The following is a 25,532-nucleotide window of genomic DNA, read 5'->3' as shown; positions in this document are numbered from 1 at the left end:
TTTTGTGGTGTTACCGGCCAATGCCCGTTCTCAATTTATGTCCAACCCACTGTCAATTTAATAACTAGACAAAGGAAAATTCATAATTTTCTTCAAAAATAGCGAAGCGCGCGAGTGACCTCACGACTCAGACAAGACTCAAACGAACAAACCGAAATGGCGGACGATTTTCCTAAAACACTCCCTAAAAAGGCAGTGTTCCTAAAACACTTTCACAAAACGAAAACTTTTCCTAGATTTCTTCTATTTCTCTCAGAACATGCTGATGTTTTTTGAGCCTCGTGGGGGCTATAGTCATCATGGTCATATGCATTCTATTTTTAGATAATACTGTTTAATTTGAATTTCGAGGCAAACATCTGTTATCATGGTCTTTACTTAATATATAAGTCTTAAGATATAAGGGTTTTTACCTTAAACGATTTTTGTTATAAATGGGCTAATAGAGAAGATTTTTTCACAATTCACTACCAACTACGAGATCAAGTAATGAACAATAAATTTGTTTTCAAAGTGCAATTTACACAGTTAAAAAACCTTTTATCGGGAAAGCTAAATGTTTTTTTTACTTTATTAGATGTGCCTGAGAAAAACGTTTGGGGTATTCCGCATTAAAAGAGTTAAAATCACAAAAAGATGCCTTTAGCGGATATTTCTGCTAGTGACGCACTTTCTTTTATTTAGTACAAATTTTGGAATTTCCATGCGTTTAGCCGGCCCTTGTAATAACTCTGAAACCCAGTACCTGCCATCTGCCCGCCATCTGCGGTCTTTTTGGCCGAATATGTTCCCATCGATAATTACTAAAAAGCCGTAAGTTAAATAAGTCTAAAACGATTTTTTTTCTTTTTGGTATTCGTTACCACGCATTACGGTGATAAAATTAATAAAAGCTGCGTACTGTCTTTATTTACTGTAGGTTACGCAAAATTAAAAAATACCCCTGCCGGTTTTTTTGGTGTCTGTTTGCATGCATTACGGACCTACAAACGACAGCTTGCACAGCGGCGTTACAAACCAACCCATAAACCCCTGCGAGCTATATGAAAATATTTTTCCAAGCTCGTCAAGGAACATTTTGGAAAAGGGGAGAAAATGTAAGTATTATTTCTACATTTTATTGCTTTAGTTGGCGCAAGAATGTCTATTATATACCGTGTTAAATAATTTTGCTTGAACCTAAACAATTTTATAAAGTTAAATTTAGCGGAACAAAAATGTACGAGCTTGCGAATGAGTTGCGATTACTGTTGCTATGATAAACGATCGGTGGTCAACGATGTCTTTGCATTTTTATTCACGATCAGTTATACGAAAAACACTTGCAGCAGTGTTATTTTACTTTATTTCATAGCATTTTTGGCTTTTAATTGTAAAATTATTAAATGTAATCCAATATTTCATACAGTGTAGTAACAATTCTTCATTTCATCTCAGTGACTTGAATAGCAAGCTGTCAAGCTCCAATGTAGCTTATAAATATAAATTACATGTATCCATGCACCTGATTTGTGTTCTAATTTTTTTCTGTTTCTGAAAATTTTCCAAAATATAATTATAATTTGGTAGAGGAAAAGGCAGATTAGCAAGTCAATACAGTTTTGTTTTAACCTTGGGCATAATATACTCCCGGGGTATCCAATCGAACGTTCGGTAATCGAACTCAATCGAACAGCAATCGTTTGATTGGGTTCGGTAATCGAACATAATCGAACTCACAATAAAATTTGGTCAATCGAACGTTCGATTACCAAACAGTGAACAATCGAACTCAATCGAACGTTCGATTACCGAACAACCAACAATCAAACTCAATTGAACGTTCGATTACCGAACTCCTGTTTGTTTATACTGCATACATATTGTACGGTGCACCGTTCCCCTAATCCTTTTTTGGCGATTCCATACCCCGGGATAGGACGATTGTCTGCACAATAGCCACGGGCACACCAGTCTGCCACGTGGATGGGAGAAATTTTGCCAAATGTGTGTTCTTCACATATTAAACACAACTGCCTGTGTTGCAGTGAATGAAATGGTGCAACTTCTGTTTGAGCGTAACGGTGAAAAGCAGGGCAGAAACCATATCCTTCCTTCTAATATAGAAATGTAAACAATAACTGTACAATAGTGCATTTCAGTTATTTTACCGTCGTTTTGTTCTCTTCTACCAAATATATTTTACTAAACATTGACATTCAGTTCCATATTTGAACGTTTTTATATTTATTCCATTCAATAAAAGTTGATTTTGATTAGTCCTGCATGATTTACTTATCAAGAGAAAGATTCCGAACAAAATCGAATCCGATTGAGTTCGATTGTGTACGATTGGTTCGAAAATCGAACTCACAGCAAAATAGATGTTCGATTTTGTTCAATTACCGAACCCAATCGAACGATTGGTGTTCGATTGGGTTCGATTGAATTTTTGTTCGATTGGATACCCCGGGTATACTGAAGCAAATTAGGGCCTTCTAAAGGATCCAGTTTCGTAACTTCCCTCTAGAAAGGTAAAAAAATAAAGAAAGATTTTTTTAGGGCTTTGATTCTGAGATGTTTTTAATGCTTTTTGGAGGTACAATCCTTTTTGTGTTTGAAAAAGTTGAGGTACTTGTATTCTTTGGCAATGTACGGCCCTGATATGGATATTTTGGGGGTGTTTCGTAACAGCTTCCATTTCAGTCTCCCCATCTCTTTTATTGAGTCCCTGCCCCCACCCACCCTTCTCCCTCCTCTGTATTACAGTTGATGCTCATAAAGCACGGCTACAGCTGTAGCTGTATTCCATTGAGTTTCTTCATGTTTTCATTGTTGTATAGGAGTGAGTTTGGAGGACGTCCACCCTCTGCTAGAGGCCAAAGACCACCATCTGGTACAGGAATGAGACCAGCTAGTGGAGCACGAGGAAGAATGATGCCTCCGAGCTGTATCCTTAGCTGCTATAATTGAAAAACTAATGCCTTTATAGTTGAGAAAAAAAAGTTCATACTGTACTTACATAAAATGACTAATCAAACCTTACAGAAAGTATTTTTTTGCTATTGGAATGAATCTAATTTTTTCATTTTGCTTAGTTCCATAAATTATTCATACCTGGAAGAGATTTTTGCTTAGAGCCCCGACCCTCTGAAAATCCTAATTGAGCTTCATACATTTCCTTAAAGTTTTTGGCCTTTTAGACACCTCCTAAGCCCAGGAACTTCCAGCCCCTCCGTTGGGGGGAGTATGGACATTTTCTGAAACCCCAAATTATTGTGGTTTCCAGTGATATGCAAAAATCAATCGTTAAATGTAAGCATAAATTGTGGTTTACCTTGACTTCATATCACTATTAAAACATCTCACAGCCATGGGTAGACCTCCAGGTAAAAAAATTAAAAAAAAAACATTGTTCATTCAGTCAGTCAGGTTCACTTATTCAATTAGTCAGTCAATAGCCAGTCAATCAGTAGCCAGTTGATCAGTCAGTTAGGCCTGGTTCACACTAGCGACATAATGACATAAAGAAAAGATCAGTTCTTTCCTTTATTGTTATGCTTATGTCATTATGTTCCAACTATGTCGTTATGTTATGTTGCTCACACTGGTGACATAAAACATCAACGTAAAATATTTTATGCATTTGCGTGACCTTGCCTTGTCATTATGTAGCAAGCTAGTTAGTCAGTCAGTCAGTCAGTCAGCCAGCTAGTTAGGCAACTTTAAGCGTGTATTCTCCAGACAAAAAATAGACAAAATTTAATTATGTTGTCTATATTCTACCCCTGTTAAGGTACAGGAATAAGAATGCCTCCAGGAACTGGAATGGTAAGCTGTCATAATTGATTTGGTATTCATAATTTTATCCTCCTGAGTTTTGTTAATATACAATACCAATAATAATTATTTTTGACTAAATGCTTTGTCCTAAAATGACAGGTCCCTGGCACAGCTCGCCCAGGTTCAAGAGCTGGAGACATGGGTGGAGGTACTAAATAAATTGTTTTTGTGCTTATTTTTTAATAATTGAACAATTTGCTGCCCATAAGTCCTTTTAGAAAACACCCTACAGAGTGCACACTACAGTAAACACCCGCATATAAGAACACGATTTCGGAGGTCAGGCTGATCGGGTTCTTATTAAATTGGTGCTTAGTGACAAATCAGCCTCAAAGTGTTCTTAAATGTTCATAAATTTCTATATTAGTAATACTACCCCAAAATGTCCCTTGATGTGAAATTAGCATAAATTAATAAACATTCTTTGATTTTAATGATCACAATCAATACTGTATCATTGTAGAAACATCAGTACAGTACTCAATACAAAAATACAACCACTTGACAGCTGATAGCGTCATGACTGCCATATAAAATCACTTGTTTTTTATGTAATTATGACACCTTTTCTATTTTATAAGAACATGCTGAATTTTTCAGGCTGATCTTGTTCTTATAAAAATGGGGCTTTATTGGCCAAATTTCAGCCTGGTGTTCTTAATCCATTTGTTCTTATATGCGGGTGTTTACTGTATTAGCTCTACTTCTATAGCTTGATAGAAACACTTACACAGTCAGAACTAGCACTAGCCTTTGAGGCAATGATGGCACAAGCAAAGAGAATTTACATTTTGATAATCAAAATAGGCAAGTGATTTCCACATGTATTGGTAATTAAATTCCTCTAACAATGTTTAGCAGTAGAACAATTCTGGTTAATAGGGTAATAATTTTGCACCTGGACAGAGACCTTGTTTGGAACAGTGGCAAAATGCAACTGAGAAATAGCCTACACTTGTATATTGATTGTGCTTTTAAAACTAATACAGTACTACTCTGAGCAAATCAAGATTGATGAATCAATCAGACAGTCTGCAGTCTATAGCTTACAGTTAAAATTTATCACTCTTCAACCAACATGTACATTATTTTTGTTAAAAATAGCTCTGAATGCACAGATAAGAGTAGCAGAGAGACCAATGACAAAGCAAGGTTTGACTGGAATGAAGACTGCCGCTGGGAGAGGTTAGTATCCACTTATCAATTATTATTCCATGAGCGCGCGTTGGATATGAGATGGTAGATATGGATGGTAGATAGCCAACGGGGCGCATAGCACCTAGTTGGCTATAACTATCTTATATCCAACAAGCGCGCATGGAATAATTGTTTTATTAAAAACACCCAACGAGTTGCAATATTTGAGCTCCCCTGCTGTTCTTGTTAATGCGTATCGGCTACCATGTTTGTGGTCAATGGTATAATAATAATGAGCTCATATACCATTGCCTGTTAACCAATCAAAACTCAGAAATTGCAATATACCATTGCTAGTTTTTTAATAAAGTGTATTAGCTATGGAAAGTGGAAATGTTTTTATAGGAATTCTTTTTCATCAAACAATTGATTTAATGAAGCCATGTACATGTAAATTCTCATTTAGTCTCCTTACAGTTATAATGTAGAGGGAATTGAACATCCCAGGTGAATTTTTTGAAAAACTTTTTTAAAAGGATCTTACCTGGATTGTCTTGACAATCGGCGCTTTAATATCTTTGTGTACATTTTTTTTGTTTAATGTACAATCCTCAAAGATTATAAAAGGAACTTTCATAACTTTGCTAGAGATTGCTGAAAAAACTATTTTTAAAGTTTCTGCTAATTTCTTCAAGAATCTTCAAGTGAGCAACATCATCTCCAAGAATCATGTATGATCCTTCAAAGCTTCATAGATCCTTGTAAAATAAAATAATTGAGGATCTCAAAGGATCTTTGCAAATATCAACCTTTGCTTAGATCTTAAAAACCAAACTTATTTTCAAATAAAGGATCTTGGCAGGTCTTCAAAGATCTTCTGAAGATCCATAAGTTTAAGAACCTGCAACAGCAAGGTTTTTCAACCAATGATGAGAAAAAGATAAGAGAATTAAAGTCAGGTTGATATTATATTTGATATTTTTTTATCACTCAATAATTAACAATAATTATTATTATGATAAAAAATCATTAATAAAGCTAAATGTCTTCAATTAAATTATGATTTTGTTTTATAATGCAGGTCCTCAGAGAACAATTTATGATAAGTCTTATTATATGGGACAACTCCGGTAAGCAGATAAATAAATATTAATGTTCAGTTATGCAATTATTATATTAAATTACTAATAATTTTATAAGTGCCCATTCAGTTGTACACTTACATGTTGAAAATCATTCTCGTCTGGACTAGCCCTTATCGCTTCTCTTGGCTGGCGAAGCCTTGGCACAAGAAATGAAGGGCTCTGGGGGCATAGAATTTTTGAATTATCGGTAATTCGATTTTTTTCTTATTGGCTGTTTGAAACAAAGAATTCTTCAACAGAAGTCAGAAACTCTCTCATACATTCTTTTGAAACATGACTATATACGTAAAGACCAGCCAAGGCTATTCAAATTTGATAGTTATTTGCTTGGACCTCTCACTTTTTAGTCAAGCATGTTTACAAAGAGAACCTAACCTGAAAAAACCACTGATAAATAACTACATTGATCATTTTCAGGGCAAAGATCACTGATCTTGCTACAGAAATAGCAAGAATGCAGAAAGAAGTTGACCAGTTCAACCAGGAGAATGCAACATTTATTACTTACGAAAAACGGTATGTAGATCATTCTTAACATCTAAATATATTATTTAAATAATTATCATCTCTGAACTACCCTTTGATTCTCTGAGTTTATCAAACTATCAGTTACCATGTGTCATTGTATTTATTTTATATAGTTAATATGTACAGTGTACATGAAACCAAAACAAATTTGTGTTTAAAACAGAGCTGAAGGCTTGGCTGCTGAAATCAAAGAACTTCAGGGACAACTAGCTGACTACAACACAGTAAGAAAAATATTAATCTTTTTTTAATCACGAGCTATGTAATTTATATGTATTCTTTATACAGTTGAATCTCTGGACAGGGTCCAGTTGTTGAAAAAGTGGATAGTGATTTAGTTGGTAGATAGCATTATCCACCCTTTGAACAACTGGGGCCAGTATGGGTTGGTTCCCACTAGCAACATAAGCAGAATCGGAACTGGAATCATAGGCATAAGAACCTTACAATCTAGTGGAAATAAAATAGACGGAAGCAGAGGAAGCAGAGGTGAAATCAGAAGAATAAGGAAACCTTGTTCTGCTTCGGATTGCGATTGCAACACCATTTTTTGATTTTTTAAGGCTCCTTATGCTTCCGATTCGGACTCCGCTTCTGATGGTGTCCCTAGTGGGAACCAGCCCTAAGTAGACATGCTTGGACAACTGTCCACTTAAGAGAGGTATCCACTTATGGGAGGTTGAAAATGTAGTGTTTGTATACATGTGGCTAGGACTGTGACTAAGTGTCCACTTAGGAGCTATAGGTGTCTTCTTATAGGAGGTTAAAAATGTAGTGTTTGTATGTGGCTAGGACTGTGGCTAAGTGCACGCTTATGAGAGGTATCTTCCATACAGGAAGTATCAGTTTAACTGTACATGTGAAATTGCGGAGAAATTATTTTTTTTGGTTACGTCAGTAACCGTACTATGCTAGAGGGTCTGTTAGTAAGTCCGTAAGATTTTTCATGGGGATAACTGCTGATGGTCACATTGTCAGAACTCTTCTTTAGTGGAAGAAGAAGAAGTGCTGAGCCCGAAACATATGGAAGATTAATTTTTTTTCGAAAGGGACTTAATACTCATTTAGTAAGAACCTTATTTTTATTTTTTTTAGTCTTACAAGTACCACGCAGTATGCAGATTTTTTTTCTTTGTACCACATTGTCAGAACGTATATGTTGCAGTTATTTTTTGATCTTAGTTAATTTTTTTATTTTAACTAGTTAGTTTTTTTCTAACTAGTTTTTTTATTATTATTCTAGGTTAATAAGTAGAAAAAGTAGAACACCTCCCCCCTTGATATCTCATACCCCCCCCATCCTTACTAACCCTCCCCTACTATCTGCTACTATCCCCCTCCCCTAAGTACTATTTTTTTTTTCTTTTTTACTAACCTGCACTAGATTTGAACTCTCAACCTCTGGATTTGCTGTCCAACCCCTTATCCACTGTGCCACATAGGAAACGTTGGGTGAACCACTATTTTTTTAAAATATATGATACCCTAACCCTAACCCCATTATTTAACTAGTTAAAAAAAATCAACTAGTTAGAAAAAACTAACTAGTTAAAATAAAAAATTAACTGAGAGTAAAAATTAACTGCAACATATACGACATTGCAGGCTCGTTTTCCCACGTCCTTTTATACTCACGCATGGTTGACCAAACACTTAAAATGGCGTCTGTTGTAGGCTCTTTCGAGGCAATGTTTTTTGTCCATTAATGATTAAAAGACATTTTTTGAAGTCTAGAATTGAAGGAAATGAATCTGGAGAATACTCAACGGCAGAAACAAGTGGACATTGATGTCTTTAAGTCTTCATTTCCGTGTCGTTTGTCAAGGAAGAAATTCACAATCTGACACAGACGAAACTTTAATTAACCCAAACTACGAAAATAAGAAAAAAAGAAAATGTTACACAGACAAAAAAATGGAAGGCAGTGGATTTGAACCCGGACTCGCACGCATCAGGAGCAACCACGCTAACCGCTAGGCTATCAGTTCACTTCAATCAAACATTCTTCAATTTTAAGTTAAATTTGTGTTTCTCATACAAATTAAAAGAGCTGTTAACAGTAAACAGGCTTACTTGAGTGCATTGAAGGTTAACCGAAATGAAGACCCGCAAAACATATTTTTTATTAAGCTTTAAGGCCAAACATTAAAGCGCAGTTAATGGAGCGAGACGCTCGTGGCCCCCGCGGGGTCGTTAATGTTGATTTGGATTGTGTAATGTAACGCAATGAAACTGTACGCTTTTCTTGTCTCGAAAGGACAATGATTACAATGGCCGTTTAGATATAAATGTTGCAACACTGTCTAGCACAAATATATCATGCATTTTGTATGGCTAGTCTTTTAAATACTTCTATTCATGTCTCATTTAAGCCTGCATGAGTTCCTTACTTTCTATGGTACACTATTTGCCATTGGCCTAAATCCAGACAACTGTCTGGCTATAAAAGTTTATAGAATGAACTTTAGCATCATTCGCTAGTTGTATCGCTTGTGTTACTGTAACCTAGTTCGAAATTTGTAAATCCCACCCTCCCTCCCTTTGGAGGCTTGATTGTTGTTGTAATTAATTGAATAAACTGGGGTTCACCTCTTGCATGACGCTATCGGTTAAGTCTCGCAGCGACTTCCCCAAGCTTCGTTTTCGCTATTTTAGTGGCGCTATTTTACGCTCTTATGCCTCTTCTTGTCCGATCCAGCACGTGCCGGCAGAGTCGGCTCGTAGTGCTGGGGAGATAAGTAAGGCTTGACAACTGTCTACACTCTAGCATGATGCTGACGGGACGTCAGCTCGTAGTGCCATTTAGAGTTAGACTTCTAGGGCGCGTAAGCTTTTGGCCTTGCCGACTTGTCCGATCCAGCGCGGGTTTTACCGCTGGGGAGATAAGTTTGGCTTTTGGTCACGCAACGGAAGTTCGTCTGTCACGCCGATTGCGGAGCGGTGTTCCCCCCTTTACGCCATATACGGTGTGGTTTTGTGTCTGATTATTTTTAGTATTTTAAAGTTAAACTTCGTAGGAACTGTGACATTAAACGTTTTTTGACATATTTTCAATGTTTGTAACGTATTTTTTTGTCCAAATCGCGAAAATAAAACACCAGTAAATACTGTCTCGTCAAAATTGCGAAATTTAGCACCTGCGGAATTAAGTACCAATAAAGTACTCTCCAATAAACCCAAAGATACAGCTCCTCTCTCATCATTGTCATTCTTATTTACTATACAGAGACGTAACCACATGTCCTCTTAGAGGGCTTTTACTGTTATTTCTTTAATTCAATCACTCATGTGTACCATACTGTACATGCAAGTTGCCTTTCCCTTATTTCTCAGTTTTGTCTTTACAAAATCAAGATTCAAATTATTTTTGAACAAAACATCTACTAATGTCCCTGACAACCAGATGGCAAAACAGATATAGTTCTATGGTAACACTTGCCAGCAACTTTCTTGTTCTCCTATTAATCCACTTACAAGTGTTTATTACCATAACTGAGATCTATATAGAATCATGATAAATACTGCTTTAAAAATTTATTCATATGGTAATAAAATTGTTTACGTCTGACTTAATTATACCAAATAATAATTTTTACTCAATCATCTACAGCTTTTGGATAAAATAAATACAGACACAGAAATGGATGACATCATTCAAGACTACAATGCAGTAAGCTTATTTTTTATTCTTTTGTTGTAAGTTGTTGTTGTTGCTGCTGTTGTTGTTTCTTTGATGTCAGTGGTTTTGTTTAGAACTGAATCGTTCTATGTCTGTGAGACTTATCATAATATTACAGAAAAATATTTTTCACCTCTTATTTTAATTGTTTTGGGATGTAAGGCAGTAATTAACATTGTTTATTTTTTGTTCAATGCACGTTTTTTGTGTGTGACTGAACACGTAGGATGAGAGTGCAAAAATTACATGACCAGTTTAGTAACACTGTGTAATTATAATAATAATCATAATAATAATAATAATAATCATAATAATAATCATAACCATAATTAATAATAATAATAACAATAATAATAATATAAATAATTGCCTTTCAAAAATTGCAAAGTTACAGTAAGTCACAAAAACTTCTTGTGATGGGGTATTTATGCTTAAGTAGCTATTAGTAGGCCTCGCTTTGTCTTTTTTATTGATGAATATGTATGTAAACACAATAATATTTTTATTATCCTACTATACATTGTAATAATGTTACAACATTGTCTCTTTGTATTTGTTTAATTATTTTAGAAATTGTTTATGAGTCAGAGTGTTTCTCTGAGGAAAGTGGAGCATCAAAATGCAGTTAATTCTGTTGGTCTTGCTCATTGCAACATTTAGCTCAAGTTCAAAATAAAATTATCATTACTATTATCTTGATCTCGAGTGGAAATGTTGCATTGAATTGTGCACCACACTGTCATTGAACCATGACTCAATGGCTTTAATTAATCTATTAAAATTAATGATATAAATTACGTAAGTGAGGCTACAATAAATAATGTACCGTATTTACCCGTGTATTAGTCGATCCCGTGTATAAGTCGACCCCCTATTTTTGAGGCCAGAAACTAATTTTTTTCATTTCTTGGTAAGAATTTCCTTGGAAAATTAACCTTGTGTTTCTTAGAATTTCCGTTCAGGTAGAGATACTTGATGAAAAAATCACAGCAAGTTTCGATGTTATGTTTATTATCGAGCTTACTCAAGCGTTTTACATTTTGTAACAACACGTGTTAATGCAGGCATTTTGTCCATAATTTTTGAAACAGGCTTATAAAATCAAACACACTTATTTCAAACGAACCTTTTCTAATTGTTGAGAGATAGCAGCGGCTTTAGAAGACAAGCAAAACACCAAGAAACATCAGAAATGTTTCAAATTGACTCGATAAACAAAGTGCTTGCTTGGGGAACTTGGTAACCAAGCTACAAAATCGGTGAGGTACTGGTAACTGACAACTACACGCGCTTGCATCATGCCAGGTTACTAAGTAGCGAAGTTCGAAGCAAGAAAGATCTAACCTGCGATCAGGCGTTATTTTTCTCGCTCAACGGAAAAATGAACGCCTGATACATTTACTTGTCGCGTCGTCTGTAAAAAGTCCAGAATCTGGACTTTTTTCTGATTGGTCAGGAAACAAAAGGCAACATTAAACTCTGTCCTGATTGGTTAATTGAGTTCGATTATAACTTCCGGTCCAAAAATCTCGCGCATAGAGGATTTATTTGTGTTGAGCGGAATGAAGTAGAGAGCGAGTTTTCTAGCTTTAAGAAAATCCCTCAAAAGTTGTATTAACAAAACACTTAAAGATGAACAAAGGGATTCGACAATCTCTCGCCAATGGTGTCGAAGATTATCACAACATTCCCGGGCCACATCGTGCCAGTGACGTAAACTACGACCTTGAAATGTCTGATCTGACAATTTTGTCCAGAGCGTTGGAGCCTTGCACAAAATCAGCCTTTGCTGAAAACAAATTTTTAAAACCCGCTGATCAGTAAAAATATAATTTGAAGGCGTTTGAATGATGCGACACGACCACAAAAGGTTCAGGGGATTTTGTGCAGGCCTGTCTTTAACTTTATTTTCACAAAGCAGACAGTACCTTCACCAACCGACAACCTTTGCTGCAAGCTCACGCTTATCTCTTATCTGATGGCATCGCCGACATTCCGGCGTTGACAGACACTTTAATTAGGGGGCGGCAGACGACTTGACAAGTAATTGCATCAGGCTTTCCTTTTTTCGCCTTCCCTCCGCCGTGAAAAAAAAAAGAAAGCCTGATCGCAGGTTAAGAAAGATCATGCACGAAGATGTTTTCCTCGAGTGGATTTAGCAGCTTTATTGGTAAAATATGACAGCTCTTTATTCAAATCCTGTGCCAGTGAGTCTCTGCAACATTCAGGTTTATATTAAGAGATAAATCATATGGAATTTCAACTTGGGATGCCAATTTAATGACACAGATAGCAAAGTGAAAGGACATCGTAACCTGTACTGTTGTTTATTAGATGTTTGTGAACATATTAAAACAATTGTTATGCTAATTGTGTACAAATTTATTTAACTGGTGCTTGGGTGAAAAATTTTGACCTGTGTATAAGTCGAGGGCGATTTTTTGGGCCGATTTTTAGGTAGAAAAAGGTCGACTTATACACGGGTAAATACGGTAGTGCACAATCTTGTATTACTCGCTTACAACTAGCTTTTTGTTCTTTTTTGTTCAAAGTTGAAAATTCAGAATGAGCGTGAACAGAACTCCATTGATGAGCTTTTTACTCAGAGGAGAGAGTAAGTACATGCACATGTACTGCATGTAGTACAGTTAATTAGCTTGTTGTTATTTATTTATTTATTTTTTTTGCCCTCTTTCTAGGTACGATTTTGTGAACTTTATATCATGATTATACTGTGAATTGAAATTACATGTTTTAACAATCTTAAGTTCAGGGAAAGAAGTTATTATTCTGTTAGGTTGTTTGGTTGGGTGGGTGGGTTAGTTGGTTGGTTGATTGGGTGATGGGTGGGTTAGTTGGTTGGGTGGGTTGGTTGGTTGGTTGTTTGGTTGGGTGGGTGGGTTAGTTGGTTGGTTGGTTGGTTGGTTGGGTGATGGGTGGGTTAGTTGGTTGGGTGGGTTAGTTGTTTGGTTGGTTGTTTGGTTGGTTGGGTGGGTGGGTTAGTTGATTGTTTGGTTGGTTGGGTGGGTGGGTTAGTTGGTTGGTTGGTTGTTTGGTTGGTTGGGTGGGTGGGTTAGTTGATTGTTTGGTTGGTTGGGTGGGTGGGTTAGTTGGTTGGTTGGTTGTTTGGTTGGTTGGGTGGGTGGGTTAGTTGGTTGGTTGGTTGTTTGGTTGGTTGGGTGGGTGGGTTAGTTAGTTAGTTAGTTGGTTGGTTGGTTGTTTGGTTGGTTGGTTGGTTGGGTGGGTTAGTTAGTTGGTTGGTTGGTTGTTTGGTTGGTTGGTTGGGTGGGTTACTGTATTTATTCGATTAGGCGCCCTGGAAGCTTATTTAATTTTTGGACCTTGAGAGTGGGCGCTTATTCGAGGTGGGCGCTTATTCGAGGCTGGGTGCTTTTTAAATTTTCATGATTTTCAGCAAATAGTAAGTTTGTTTTTGTAACAAAACAATAAATAATAACAAAAGGTGAAGATGTACCAAAGCAGAATTTTTACTGTTCATTGAAAGTTTCTGTAAAATACTAAGAAAACTCGGTCATGGGGGAAGTCTCTCAGTAGTACTTAGTCAATTTAAATAATCAATACTCCTCTTGTGCACTTCAGTTTTTTTTGTGGGGTTGGGGGTGGGCGCTTATTTGAGGCTGGGCGCTTATTAACTTTTCCTACCTTCAGGGTGGGCGCTTATTCGAGGGTGGGCGCTTAATCGAATAAATACGGTAGTTGGTTGGTTGGTTGGTTGTTAGGTTGGTTGGTTGGGTGGTTTAGTTAGTTGGTTGTTTGGTTGGGTGGGTTAGTTAGTTGGTTGGTTGGTATAGTTTTGCCCAATTGACATGTAAGTTAGGAGAACGTCGCTGAGTGTTATCTTTTTCACATACTTTGTTTGTTAGCAAGGACCATCAGATTAAGCAACTGGAGCTGGAACTTGACCAGGAACGAAGAATGGCAGAGAGCCTGGTGGAAGATATGGTAATAACAACTAGCCAATTAGCCATTTAGGCTAACCGAAGTGCTATTTAGGCTAACGAGAATGGCTCGCACTTGAAACAATCCTTAATTTTGCAACTTTACAGTATTGATCAAATTGGCATTAAAAAGTTAATAAATGTTAAGTTGCTGTCAATTGTCATACATGTAGTTGACATGGTGTCAACATGCTGTTGTTTTTTTGGCACATGAGTTAACAAAAACTTCTGCTTTTTTTTCTTGTAGCCTCCTGATCAGAAAGCAAAGTATGCTAAATTGAAGAATGTTAACAACTCACTGCAGTCGGTAAGTATTTTCATCTTAAAGTGTATAAAGACTTTTGGTATATGGATAACTCTCGATTATTTAAAAAAATACTTTCTGACTAACTTGACACCTAACTTGTTTAACAGGAGCTTGAACAGAAACAACAAGAGTTAGATGCTCTGACTACTCGCATTCAGAACCTTGAAGATGTAAGTACCGGTATACCAGTGAACAGAATACAATGTTTGTTTTTTGATAATATTATTTTCAGTCAGTAAGTGCATGTTCATGTAGAATGATTTTAACTGTGAGGACCATATTGGTGTGTTGGCCAAAAAAAAAATGTGTACCCAATACAGACTAAATGAAGTTCAGTGAAGTTTTTATACATTGTAAGGACTTTTATAAATTTGCAAATAAATAAATATGTCCATTCTTGGCATTGTTTAAAAATAAGGAGATTTATGCAGTTTTAAGCCATGTTTCTAAGAAAATATTTGAACCAAAACTATTGGCCAGAGGCAAATTAAGAAAGGTCTTTACTTAACAGAAAACAGTTTTCTTTTATACATACAATATTTCAAAAAAAGTAAATTAGGAAATCAATTAATAATTATTGTATTTTGCTTATTGGTATCAACAGGAGGTATCCAGCTCGCCAGTCAAACAGGAAGCCGGTAAGACAGACAATAAAATTTAAAATTATCTTCTGACTGCATCAAATGAAGCATGAAAAATAACTATTCAAGCTGTTTCTTGTCTATGTAATTGTTCTGTACTTGACATCCATCTATTGTGTGTCTGTGTTGCCCAGCTGTGGTCCATCTGTTGTCTGACTGCTGTCGCATGTTATAATAATAATTATTAAAACTGTGGCCCGTCTGTAGTCTGTGTAACTGTTGTCCAGCCTATGTCATTGGCCCAGCAAGAATGTACCAGTAATGTACTTCACTGTGCTGTGCTGTGCTGTGCTGTGCTGTGCTGTGCTGTGCTGTGCTGTGCTGTGCTGTGCTGTGCTGTGCTGTGCTGTGCTGTGCTGTGCTGTGCTGTGCTGTGCTGTGCTGTCCCACACTGCATTCTTTATTTTGTAATAATGGTAAAGACTAGCCTGTGTGTCTCAATATTGTACATGTATTTTCAGTGACTTTGTATGAAAAATTGAACGAACTGGGAGAGAAGAAACAAAGCTTGGTTGACGAAATGGAAAAGGAGAATAGAGGAACTCCTGCAGAGGAGAGAGAACGGCTTCTGAAACAGGTACAGTGGAACCCCGATATAACGATTCTCGATATAACGATATTCCCGATATACATTGTAACGATTGATATTCAGTGTCCCGGAAAAAGTTACAGTAAAATGTATGGGACAGAACCCCGACATAACGATCTTCAATATAACGATATTCCCGATATAACGATGTCAATTTAGCGGACCAAACATAAAATCTTCCCCGATATAACAATATTATCAGTACGCAGTCACAATTTAAAGAAATCATCGAATTTAATGGAATAACATTATGGTAATCGAGTCATCTCTAACATTTCTGTAGACAGCTTTGTACGATGATATACGAAAATGATACAGTGTTCAAGCCTCTTTTTCAACTTTGTCCTCTTTATCCTCCTTTAATATACAGTAAAAAGTACTTGTTAGGTTTACCCCGATATAACGATATTTTCGGGTATTTTATGGCCATATCGTTATATCGGGAGATTTGATATAACGATTCCTCAATATAACGATATGATTTTACTGCTGCCTTGGCATATCATTATATTGGGGTTCCACTGTAACTCCTAACCGGGATCAGCGTTTATTTTCTTCCTACAATCTTGGTTAAAAAGATATATTATTACCAATGCTTTGTTTTGGAGTATCTAGAGTGCAAATCTGAGTGTAGGTCAGGGTTTTTTAGTACTTCTTGAGTGCTCTAATTTTTGTAAAATTTAATCATTTTATTGAAGCAATTCTCCTCCAGTCTTGGTTAAAAAGATGTATTTATTTATTGCCAACGTATTGAAAGTACAAATCTGAGTGTAGGTCATTTTTTTACTGTATTACTTGAGTGCTCTTAGTTTTTTAAATATTTTACATTTTATCGGTTTTATAAATTTGTAAATATAACATAATTCAACCTTCGGGTTGCGAAGTTGTATAAATAAACTATCTATCTATCTCTCTATCCTCTTTATCTATCTTTGTCATATTTAATTATTAATTTAAACAACACTTCCATTACAACAGCTAAGATGCCACTCCACATACACATACCTATCAGGCATTTACTACATGTCTCATCAAAGAATTAATACTTTAATTGATTACTTAACAGGTGAAGGAAGATAATCAGGAGATAGCCAGCATGGAGCGCAAGTAAGTTCTTTTTTTTATCCTAGTAGTTATTTTGACTACCTAAAGATATAAGATTCTTTATTCCCGAAAAGGAGAGTCACAAAAGCTTGCGAAGTTGTCGGCGGAAATCTTGAAAAAAAATTCAACTCTTTGTTTAATGCCGAAGCATGTTTTGTGTTCCATTCAAAGTATTTATCCAAATTCATTTTAACTATTAACTTGACTTGATAATGACGTTCAAGCAGATCGAAACATCGTATGTTTTACAACCATCCTAAACAAGTTTAAAATGATTTTTAGCAATATTTTATTGCAGTTATTTAAAGTTGAATGTTTTAATGAGTCGCTTATTCGACTTAAAATGTCCATGTTTAAGGGGTGTGCAACAAGTTCTATTTTACCTCCCCCTGGGGGGCGTAATCAACAAAGTTTTATACAGGAGGACTCCACCCCTGAGTTCTAAACCCTCACCCTTTTATAAATTAGCATTGTTGACAGATAGGGTGAGCCTTTATTGTACCTTCCATGGAAAATGGTGCCCCTTTCAACAGAAATGCTTCATCCCTTTTACAAAGTTTTCACTTTTAACCCTCAAAATTCTCAGAAGAATCAGAAATGATGCCTAAATGGCTTTTTCCTTTGCCCTTTCCAAACTTCTCCTCTTCTAAAAGCCCTACCCTTTCATATACCTACAGCCTGAAAAATACACCCTTTTCGGGCAGAGCCTCCCTATATAGTCCACTATAGGAAGGTCCCCCCCCCCCCTCCCCCTTGAGTATTAACCTGCTTGGAGAATAAGAAGTAGCAAGTCAAGGGTTCTAGTTTCTTAATCTCTCATTGCGTCTCCAACCAATCTCTTGCTGAAAGAAAAAGTTTTTTTCTTCTTCTTTAGGACTGCTGAGCTTCGAGAGAAGATTGAAACTGTTAATGGTGAAATTCAACAGTTGGACATGGATCTTGAAGAACATCAAGGTTATTACTTTACATTGTTTGAAACACACTGTGGCTATGTGTATTAATTGATGTTGTGTTTTTCCCCTAAACCTTGATATAGACATAGAATACGTAAACAGCTTTTGTTAGCAGATTTACATGTTTTGCGTTTTGTGATATAACATCGTATCTAATAAAGATGAGATGTTCAACATGACACGAGCACGGGACAAAGAAAAATCCCGACAGAAATCGAACCCATGGCCTCCCAGATACCGGTTGGGCGCTCTAAACAACTGAGCTACGAGAGACTCGTTGTGAGCTGGGCCATTTACTAGGTTGATACGTCGTTTGCAACTGTATTTTTGGCTTTTTAGGAAAGCTAGTGAAAAACTTCCCAACCTAAAATTTTGCGATCTGGATCAAAATAAGGTTAATTTCTATGTGATTGTTTGTGTTGTACCTTCTGGCCAGTTTAGAGTGAAGGTGTCCACCTCTATTTTAGGTGAAAGAAACGTCAAGTACAAGGAATTAAAGAAACGAGAAGAAACAATGGATGGTATGTCTGCACAAAATTAACAACAACAGCTAAGAATCTTAAGGTTGAAAGTCAGCAGCAGTTTTTATTTGAAAGTTGAAACTAATCCAGAATTGCCTTTGTTTTGCTTCACCGCGCCGAATGATTGGTTTAAAAAGAAAAAACTCGCGCCACTTACTTAACCAATCAGATGCCTAACCAAAACAAATCACGGCTTGGTCGCACGCGTTTTCCCGCCCTTGGCGCCGGTCACGTGTATCTGCTTCGAGTGCTCATTGGTTCATTGTGTTGTTTACGTGTGTTTTGTTGGTCAATGCATGTGACTGCTTCGATATTTTTGCTTTTACTGACTAGGGCTTGCGTTATATTTAACCTGAAGAATGAACTGCACCTCTGGCTCCTTTTGCATTCAAATTCACCACTGGTTTTCAAATGGCTTTGGTTATATTTAATCCAAAGCAGAAGCAATTATTGACCAAGTGATAAATTTTATATTTAAGTTAAAACAAAATATTTTCAACAGAAGAATGCGGTGAAATGTTATGCGTAGTATAGCAAGGAGTTTATTAACGATGATACCTTTTTCAGATTTTCTAGAAACCTTTGAAGAAGTCAAGGCAAATGAGCAGGTTAGTTCACAACAGAACTTTTTAAAAGCTAAGCGTTTCTTGTCCGGCACAAAAGTGCCGCTTTGAGAGTATCCTCGCTATTGCTGGACGTGGCATAATTTAATTGTCTGGCAATCTCTTGCTTTCCTTTTCTTTCATGTTCATATGATTTGTTGGCTTTCCACAGGCGAGAAAACAACAGTTAGAAAACAGCATTGTGAACCTCCTTGAGCACATGAGTAGGGTAAGTTGGTCTCTATTCCCTTCACTTCTCTGTGGTGTAGAGGGCCTCTCCTGATAAAAAAAAATTGTCCCTATCAAGAGAAAAGCGTTTATAGTCAACTCTCCCTAAAACGGAAACCGTCGGGACACGCTGGCTCTAACTGTCTGTCTTAGAGAGGTATCCATCTTAAAGAGATTAAGTTACAGAAAAAGGACTGATAACAGAAGGGACAACACCAGTACCAGGTGTCCGTAGTAAAGAAGGGGTACATCTCATAGAGGTGTCCGTGTAGAGAGAGTTGACTGTATCTCATTCCTAATTGAACCCGCGCAGTTGTAACTGCCGTTCTTTGCAGCAGAACCTCTACCTGTTTTCTGGGATAATTTTTTTCATTCCTGGCGGATAGTACCAATGCACTGTCTATTGTAAAGCCTTACGTAAAAAGGGGGGAGAGGAAGGGGGGGTGAAGGGGAATCCATTTTCTCCACGAATTCTCTCAATCCTCCTACCCCCCCCCCCCCCTCCCCACTTACCCCTTATTGCGCCTGCCTAAGCCTTACCTTTCATTTCACTGGCCATTGTACATCAGTTTTTTTTATTGCCATCATTGTTGTGGTTTGTTTAAACTACCGGACAACTTGTCTCTTTTTCAAGTCAGATTTCTTTGCCTTCCTTTTTGTCCTTTCTCCCTGTGTTTACGAATTCCAGAAACAGCTCTTTCTCTTTGTTGCGAGCTTCGACATTTTATAAATTCTCAGTTTTCAAATTCCAATTGTACATTGATTTGGTATAAGGAAAGGTTTCTGTTATAATTGCTTTTGTTGTTGTTTTGTTTTATTGTTCCCGTGTGTGTCGAATCAAACACCACTCACTTTTTGACCTACGCATATCTAAGTTTTGTTGGTAGCATAACGAAAGTATATTTACTTGTTTCCTAATAAATATTTTCTAGGGAATGGTACGAACCAAACATATGCCTAGTCCAGCTGAACTTCAGCGCATGAAGGTATTGTACAGCTCTGTTAACTGACATGCTTATCATATTTTATCATGATTTTGTATAAGAACAAAAGAAATCCTACTTCAAGGGGCTTTGTCACGTATTTTAACAGATTTTTGAACAGCCAACTTATATATTTGTGTTGAAGAAAACCTAAAATAACTGTCCATTTTTATTAGCAATTACTATATTAGAGCACTGAAACTGTTAACAAGCGTCTTTGGCTATGGATGGCTAGGATGGAAATGGATTACAACTTGAAAAATTAAGGCTAAACTTTTCGAGTTGTGTCCGAGCGTCTTCAAAAGATCGATATTTATAGCCGTGGTTTGATTTCTCTCTGCAAATTAAGGTTATATCTTCCTTTACATGGTACAAAGATAATGGTTTTCATGGGTTAAGTTGCCTACCACTAATTTCAGAACAGTTTAGACCATATTTTAGTATTTTAATTCATTTTTTAGCTTATTTTATACACGACCCCACAAGCTACTCAGCTTTAAATTTTTTTCGTGTTAAAATAAAGGTTACTACTACTACTACTACTAAACCCTGTAGCTCCTTTAAAGCCATTTGTGATGTGATATATCCGGTCTTAGCCTTTACCCAGGTTGGGAGCAAGATACGATCAGAATCTATTTTCTCCAACTAATATAATAATAGCAAAACACACCAAGCTTGCAGGTCACAAGAATGAAGGAACTGATCACCAAACGAAAACTTGTAATCAAATTCTCCTTGCTCGTTCTATAACGAATGTATGGAGACTAGAGCGGAGAATTTGTATGTGGATATCATGGGTTTAAAAGGGTAAACACATGCAATTCTCCCAACTAGTACTATAAGAAAAGTATGAAGACCAGTAAGGAGAATTGTATGAGCAATACTCTTCTTCATTAAAAATCAATTTCTCCCAAGCATATTTAGGAAATGTATCATACGATCTAAGGAGAATATTAATATTGACCTTGAAACCTGCAAAGTAAAAAGTAAACCCTTTTCAAAACCTAGTGGCTGTGTACAGCTAGTGTCCCAAGATGTGGAGGGAGACGGGGTCTAGATCTGAACCTCCCGCCTCCACCGGCCACCGTGCTTCTCACTGAGAACTATTCAGAAAGTACTACATTTGAATCTTTCCAATTATTCACTTTTTCTTTTTTTTTCTTTAATTTTTTACCATGCAGGATGACTTGAACTTTAAAGAGACAGAGATGCATAAGTCTCAGTCCACAGCGGTCAGTTTAGGTTCAGGTAAGGACTGGAACACGCACAATACAATTTTACAATTTTAGCAAGTTAGAGCGGTTTTTTCAGTGGCTTTTAAAAGCAATTAAAGTCAAACCATGCCAATACAAACCAAATACGAGGAACAAAATTACCCTGAAATAACCTAATAATGGGTATAGCATTATATATACCCCCTTTTCCCCCCCGACTGCATGTTTTCCCGCGCTTTTACCGGTTACACATTTTCCCGCGCTGTCCGCTGATCGCATACTTTTTGTACCAGTTCTTGTCGGTTTTTACGAGTCTTGCCACTGCAGTTACCGCGTTTTACGACAGTTTGTGAAAAACCGCTGTAAATAGTAAAACAGCTTTAAATTGCTTAAAATGAACGTTAACTTGTACGTTTTGTTTTCTAACCGCAGAGCACACCCGTCTTTAAATTGCTTAAAATGAACGTTAACTTGTTCGTTTTGTTTTCTAACCGCAGAGCACACCCGTCTTCAAATGGATCTGGAGAAAGTTGAACAGGTTGGATGTCACTTATTTGTTGTATTGTTTTTACACTCTTTGCTGAGTGGATGTCGTTGACAATGGTAGTTGTGATTTTCAGCTCGTATGTCTTCCGATGGAGCTATACCTACGTTACCTACTGATTGATCAGTTTTGAAATAATTTTTGCAAACTATATGTCCATACGTGACAGGCCAGCAACGTCAAACTAGTGCATCAGCACCTTTGCAATTCCTGTACGTCATTTGCTCAAGAATTGGACACCGTCACCAACAACACTTCTTCTCAGAACTAAACTCACCTGGAAGATCACATTATGCGAACTACTGATACTCCTGGCATGGGTTTTAACCATTCACTTATAGTACTACATTAGTGTGACAATTCTGCTTTACATTTTTCAGCTTGAGACGAAAATCACGTCAGAGCTTGAATCACTGAAAGAAAGAATCCAGACAATGACTCAGGTAAAGATTTTATCAGTTCTTGGTTTCTCGCTTTAACCTTTTTACAAAAATCGTTTTGAAAAACGGCACTGTGGGCTTTATGGTTAGAGCGCTGGACTCCAGATTGAGCGATCCGGTTTCGGGCCCTGGCGGGGCCCTGGCTTCGTTGTGCTCTTGATCAAGTCACCTTACCAAAAGGTCCGGCAATTTTGCTGGAGGTAATCCTGCGATGGAATAGCATCCCTTTCAGGAAACCGGGATAAGCTCTTAGCTCCAGCTTAATGTGCCACTAGGCTCGAACGAAGACTTGATCTTTACCTTGCTATGTAAAAATGACCAGGTTTCGTCATTGTGTTTTTTTGTCTTAGGAACTTGAGACATACAGTGACTTAGACACCCTGAGAGAGCAGTCAGAGGAGAAGAAAACGGTAGGAATCGGTATTTTGTTTGCTAAAGAAATGGTTTAGTGTTGTTCTACTAAATAAACAATACTGCAATACTGTTGTTTACTTCTTTTGAAACGATCCCTTTTCAGTTTTCTTACCTATTCTTTCTTCTTATTCTATTCTTATTCTATTCTATCTTCTTTCAAGTGGAGCCTGTTTACACTGTGAAAGTCATTTAAGCCAAAAGTCTGTTCACGAGACAACTATGTGCTACAGAAATAAACAGTCGAAAATATTGTAACGTTTTGTTCTGTCGTTAGCGTCTGCATGGAGAAAAGAAGACATTGTCCGCAAGGAAAGAAACTTTCAAAAAACGTAAGTTCATACATATTTCTTATTATTAATGGGAGAATACTGGCCGACCCAATTGATCAATCCACGGATGACAGGTTTAAAATGCCTTTGATTATTACAGCTTAATTTGGTGAACTTTTCTTTTGTTTTATTCAGACGTTCAGAGGCTGTCTTCACTTTATGATGCTACCAAGAGTAAACTGATGGAAAACGAGACACATTCTCAGGTACCGTATTATTTTGCATAACTACTGCTATTTTTACAAAGTACGTACAGTGTACGGCATTTGCTAGCTTGGAGTTTAATTTGTATGCGAATAATGGTCTCTGTTTTCTGTACTTCAAATACAGCTTGGAAACTTGGAAAGAAAGTGGCAACATCACGAGCAAAATAACTTCGTTATGAAGGAGTGTATCCTTTTGTTTCTGATAATAACAAAAGCAAAATATGCATGTTTAACTGTTTCACTCCCAGAATCAAACCTTGAATCAATTGTGTATTTTAACTTTTAGATCTATAGTTCAATCCTTAGTGTGTGGGCATTTAAATGAAAGCTATTGAGCAGTACCTTCATGTGGTACTGTTTGCTTTCTTATACATGGTGTGTCTACCTTTAACGTCTGTGGATGAAACCCTTGTATGTGATCATTCAAAAAGCTACTAAGCAGTACTTTCTTTAGCCTGTTCCAGGCTTTCGGTAGTTGAAGGGGAAAGCGAAAAACGCGGGCGAGCGAGAAAAAAACGAGGGGGGGGGGGACCCGCCTCAATTTTTCCTCGCTCACCCGCGTTATTCGCTCTCCCATAACTACCGAGAGCTTGGAACAGGCTATACTTTTTGTGGTACTGTTTATTATGCTGTACAAGGTGGTTCTAACTTTTAAGTCTGTGGATGAAACCCAAGTGTGTGACCATTCAATTGAAAGCTATTGAGCAGTACTTTCATGTGGTACTGTTTATTATGCTGTACAAGGTGGTTCTAACTTTTAAGTCTGTTGATGAAACCCTGGTGTGTGACCATTCAATAGAAAGCTATTGAGCAGTACTTCCATGTGGTAGTTTATTGTACTGTTTGTTTATTATGCTGTATAAGGTGTTTCTAACTTAAGCTATTGAGCAGTACTTTCATATGGTACTGTTTTTGTGCTGTACAAGATGTTTCTAACTTTAAAATTTATAAAATAAATTAAACAGGTTATTTCAGTAGTACTTTGAGGTTAAGTGTATGAAAATTGAATACTCGCGTTTTCATCATGAAGTGTACCCCGCAGTTTTATTAACAGCTCCTTAACTGTTCTCAGTTATTGCTTCCAAAAGCATGGAGAGTGACTATCGGCCTTTGAAGCAAAATGTGTCTGAACAGCTGGAGGACATTAACAGACTGCTGATCCAGTCTCTTGGAAAATAACTGCACTTCTCTCACCCCCGTGTTTAAAAATGCACCCCCACCTTTTACCGATCTTCTTCAGGAAGATAGGTAATAGTCCTCAAAAGTTACGGTGACTTATCCCGTTTAATGTAATGCATGGTACATCTGTTTTTACTAACCTGAATATTCGCGAATAACGGTTTATTTATTAACACGCAACTGATTGTGACTTGTAAATACATATAGTGGTAAAACTATCTCTCAAAGTGGAGTAATTCTTAAAGATTGTTCACGTGCAAAGCATTCATCCGTTTCTCCGTTCTGTAGAAATAACTGACCTTGCAAGATGTATTACTTGCTAAAATAAAATCATTCAACGAAAAAGAGATGTAACTGAATTTTTTATCAACCAACAAGAAAAACGTGTAAGCACCAGCCTTATCGCGTTCTGGTTGCCATGGTAAAGAAGCGTTACGTCACTAGGCGTGGGAAGCGCGGGGGCCTAATGGTTAGCGCGCTGGACTCCGGATCGAGCGGTCCGGGTTTAAGCCCTGGCCTGGGTCACTGTGTTGTGTTCTTGGACAGGACACTACTCTCTACCCGGGGTATAAATGGGAACCTTCGAATCTGGGGGTCAACCCTACGATTGCCTAACATCCCATTCTAAAATCGGGATAAGCTCAAGCAATTTCAGACCCTTGGCCCGATGCAGACGTGATTATTTTTATTTGCGTTGCTAAGCAGGTTTTGTGATGATAGCGATAGGCTTGGTCACTTCCCGGGCAAAGGATCCTTCCAAGTCTCGACTTCATCCAGTCAGTAGTGTTTCTTGTGCGCTCTGATTGGCTACTAAAAGTGCAAGAATAACACTATTCACACTATTCGCTGGATTTCAAATAAAATCACTTTATTTTAACACGGATATGCCTTCAGTTTAGAATCATGTTAAGCTAAAACAAGACTTAGCTTAACTATAAAACAATTCAACACATAAACATTAATAAGATGGCGTAAATTCGCAGCTACCAAGTGCTCGCGCTGAACGTT

General features: G+C 37.1%; 2 protein-coding genes across 2 annotated transcripts in view; one reads left to right on the top strand and one right to left on the bottom strand.

Moving 5' to 3' along the window:
• The first annotated feature begins 1,048 nt into the window (after positions 1-1,048).
• LOC144638150 (intraflagellar transport protein 74 homolog) lies at positions 1,049-24,871 on the top strand. The gene is made up of 30 exons (XM_078497350.1): positions 1,049-1,097; positions 2,823-2,929; positions 3,351-3,368; positions 3,776-3,810; positions 3,922-3,970; positions 4,927-5,007; positions 6,041-6,089; positions 6,522-6,620; positions 6,796-6,856; positions 10,243-10,302; positions 12,864-12,925; positions 14,196-14,274; positions 14,518-14,577; positions 14,685-14,747; positions 15,182-15,215; positions 15,680-15,795; positions 16,874-16,914; positions 17,786-17,865; positions 18,332-18,385; positions 18,953-18,993; positions 19,160-19,216; positions 20,148-20,201; positions 21,380-21,446; positions 21,910-21,950; positions 22,337-22,399; positions 22,747-22,806; positions 23,085-23,139; positions 23,275-23,345; positions 23,470-23,530; positions 24,418-24,871. Coding segments are annotated over exons 1-30 (1,827 nt in total). The 5' UTR covers positions 1,049-1,095; the 3' UTR covers positions 24,525-24,871.
• The window catches only part of LOC144638165 (kelch-like protein 11), a 90,450-nt gene continuing 67,145 nt past the window's right edge, over positions 2,228-25,532 (bottom strand). The window contains exon 2 of the mRNA XM_078497363.1: positions 2,228-2,261. The gene's annotated coding sequence lies outside the window, so the exon portion shown is untranslated. The remainder of the gene's footprint in view (positions 2,262-25,532) is intronic.

This window comes from Oculina patagonica, chromosome 14 (assembly GCF_052425735.1).
Source record: "Oculina patagonica isolate OP01 chromosome 14, crgOcupat, whole genome shotgun sequence".
Classification (NCBI taxonomy): Eukaryota; Metazoa; Cnidaria; class Anthozoa; order Scleractinia; family Oculinidae; genus Oculina; species Oculina patagonica.
The sequence above is the reverse complement of the archived record's forward strand: the minus strand, read 5'-3'. Positions and strand labels throughout refer to the sequence as shown.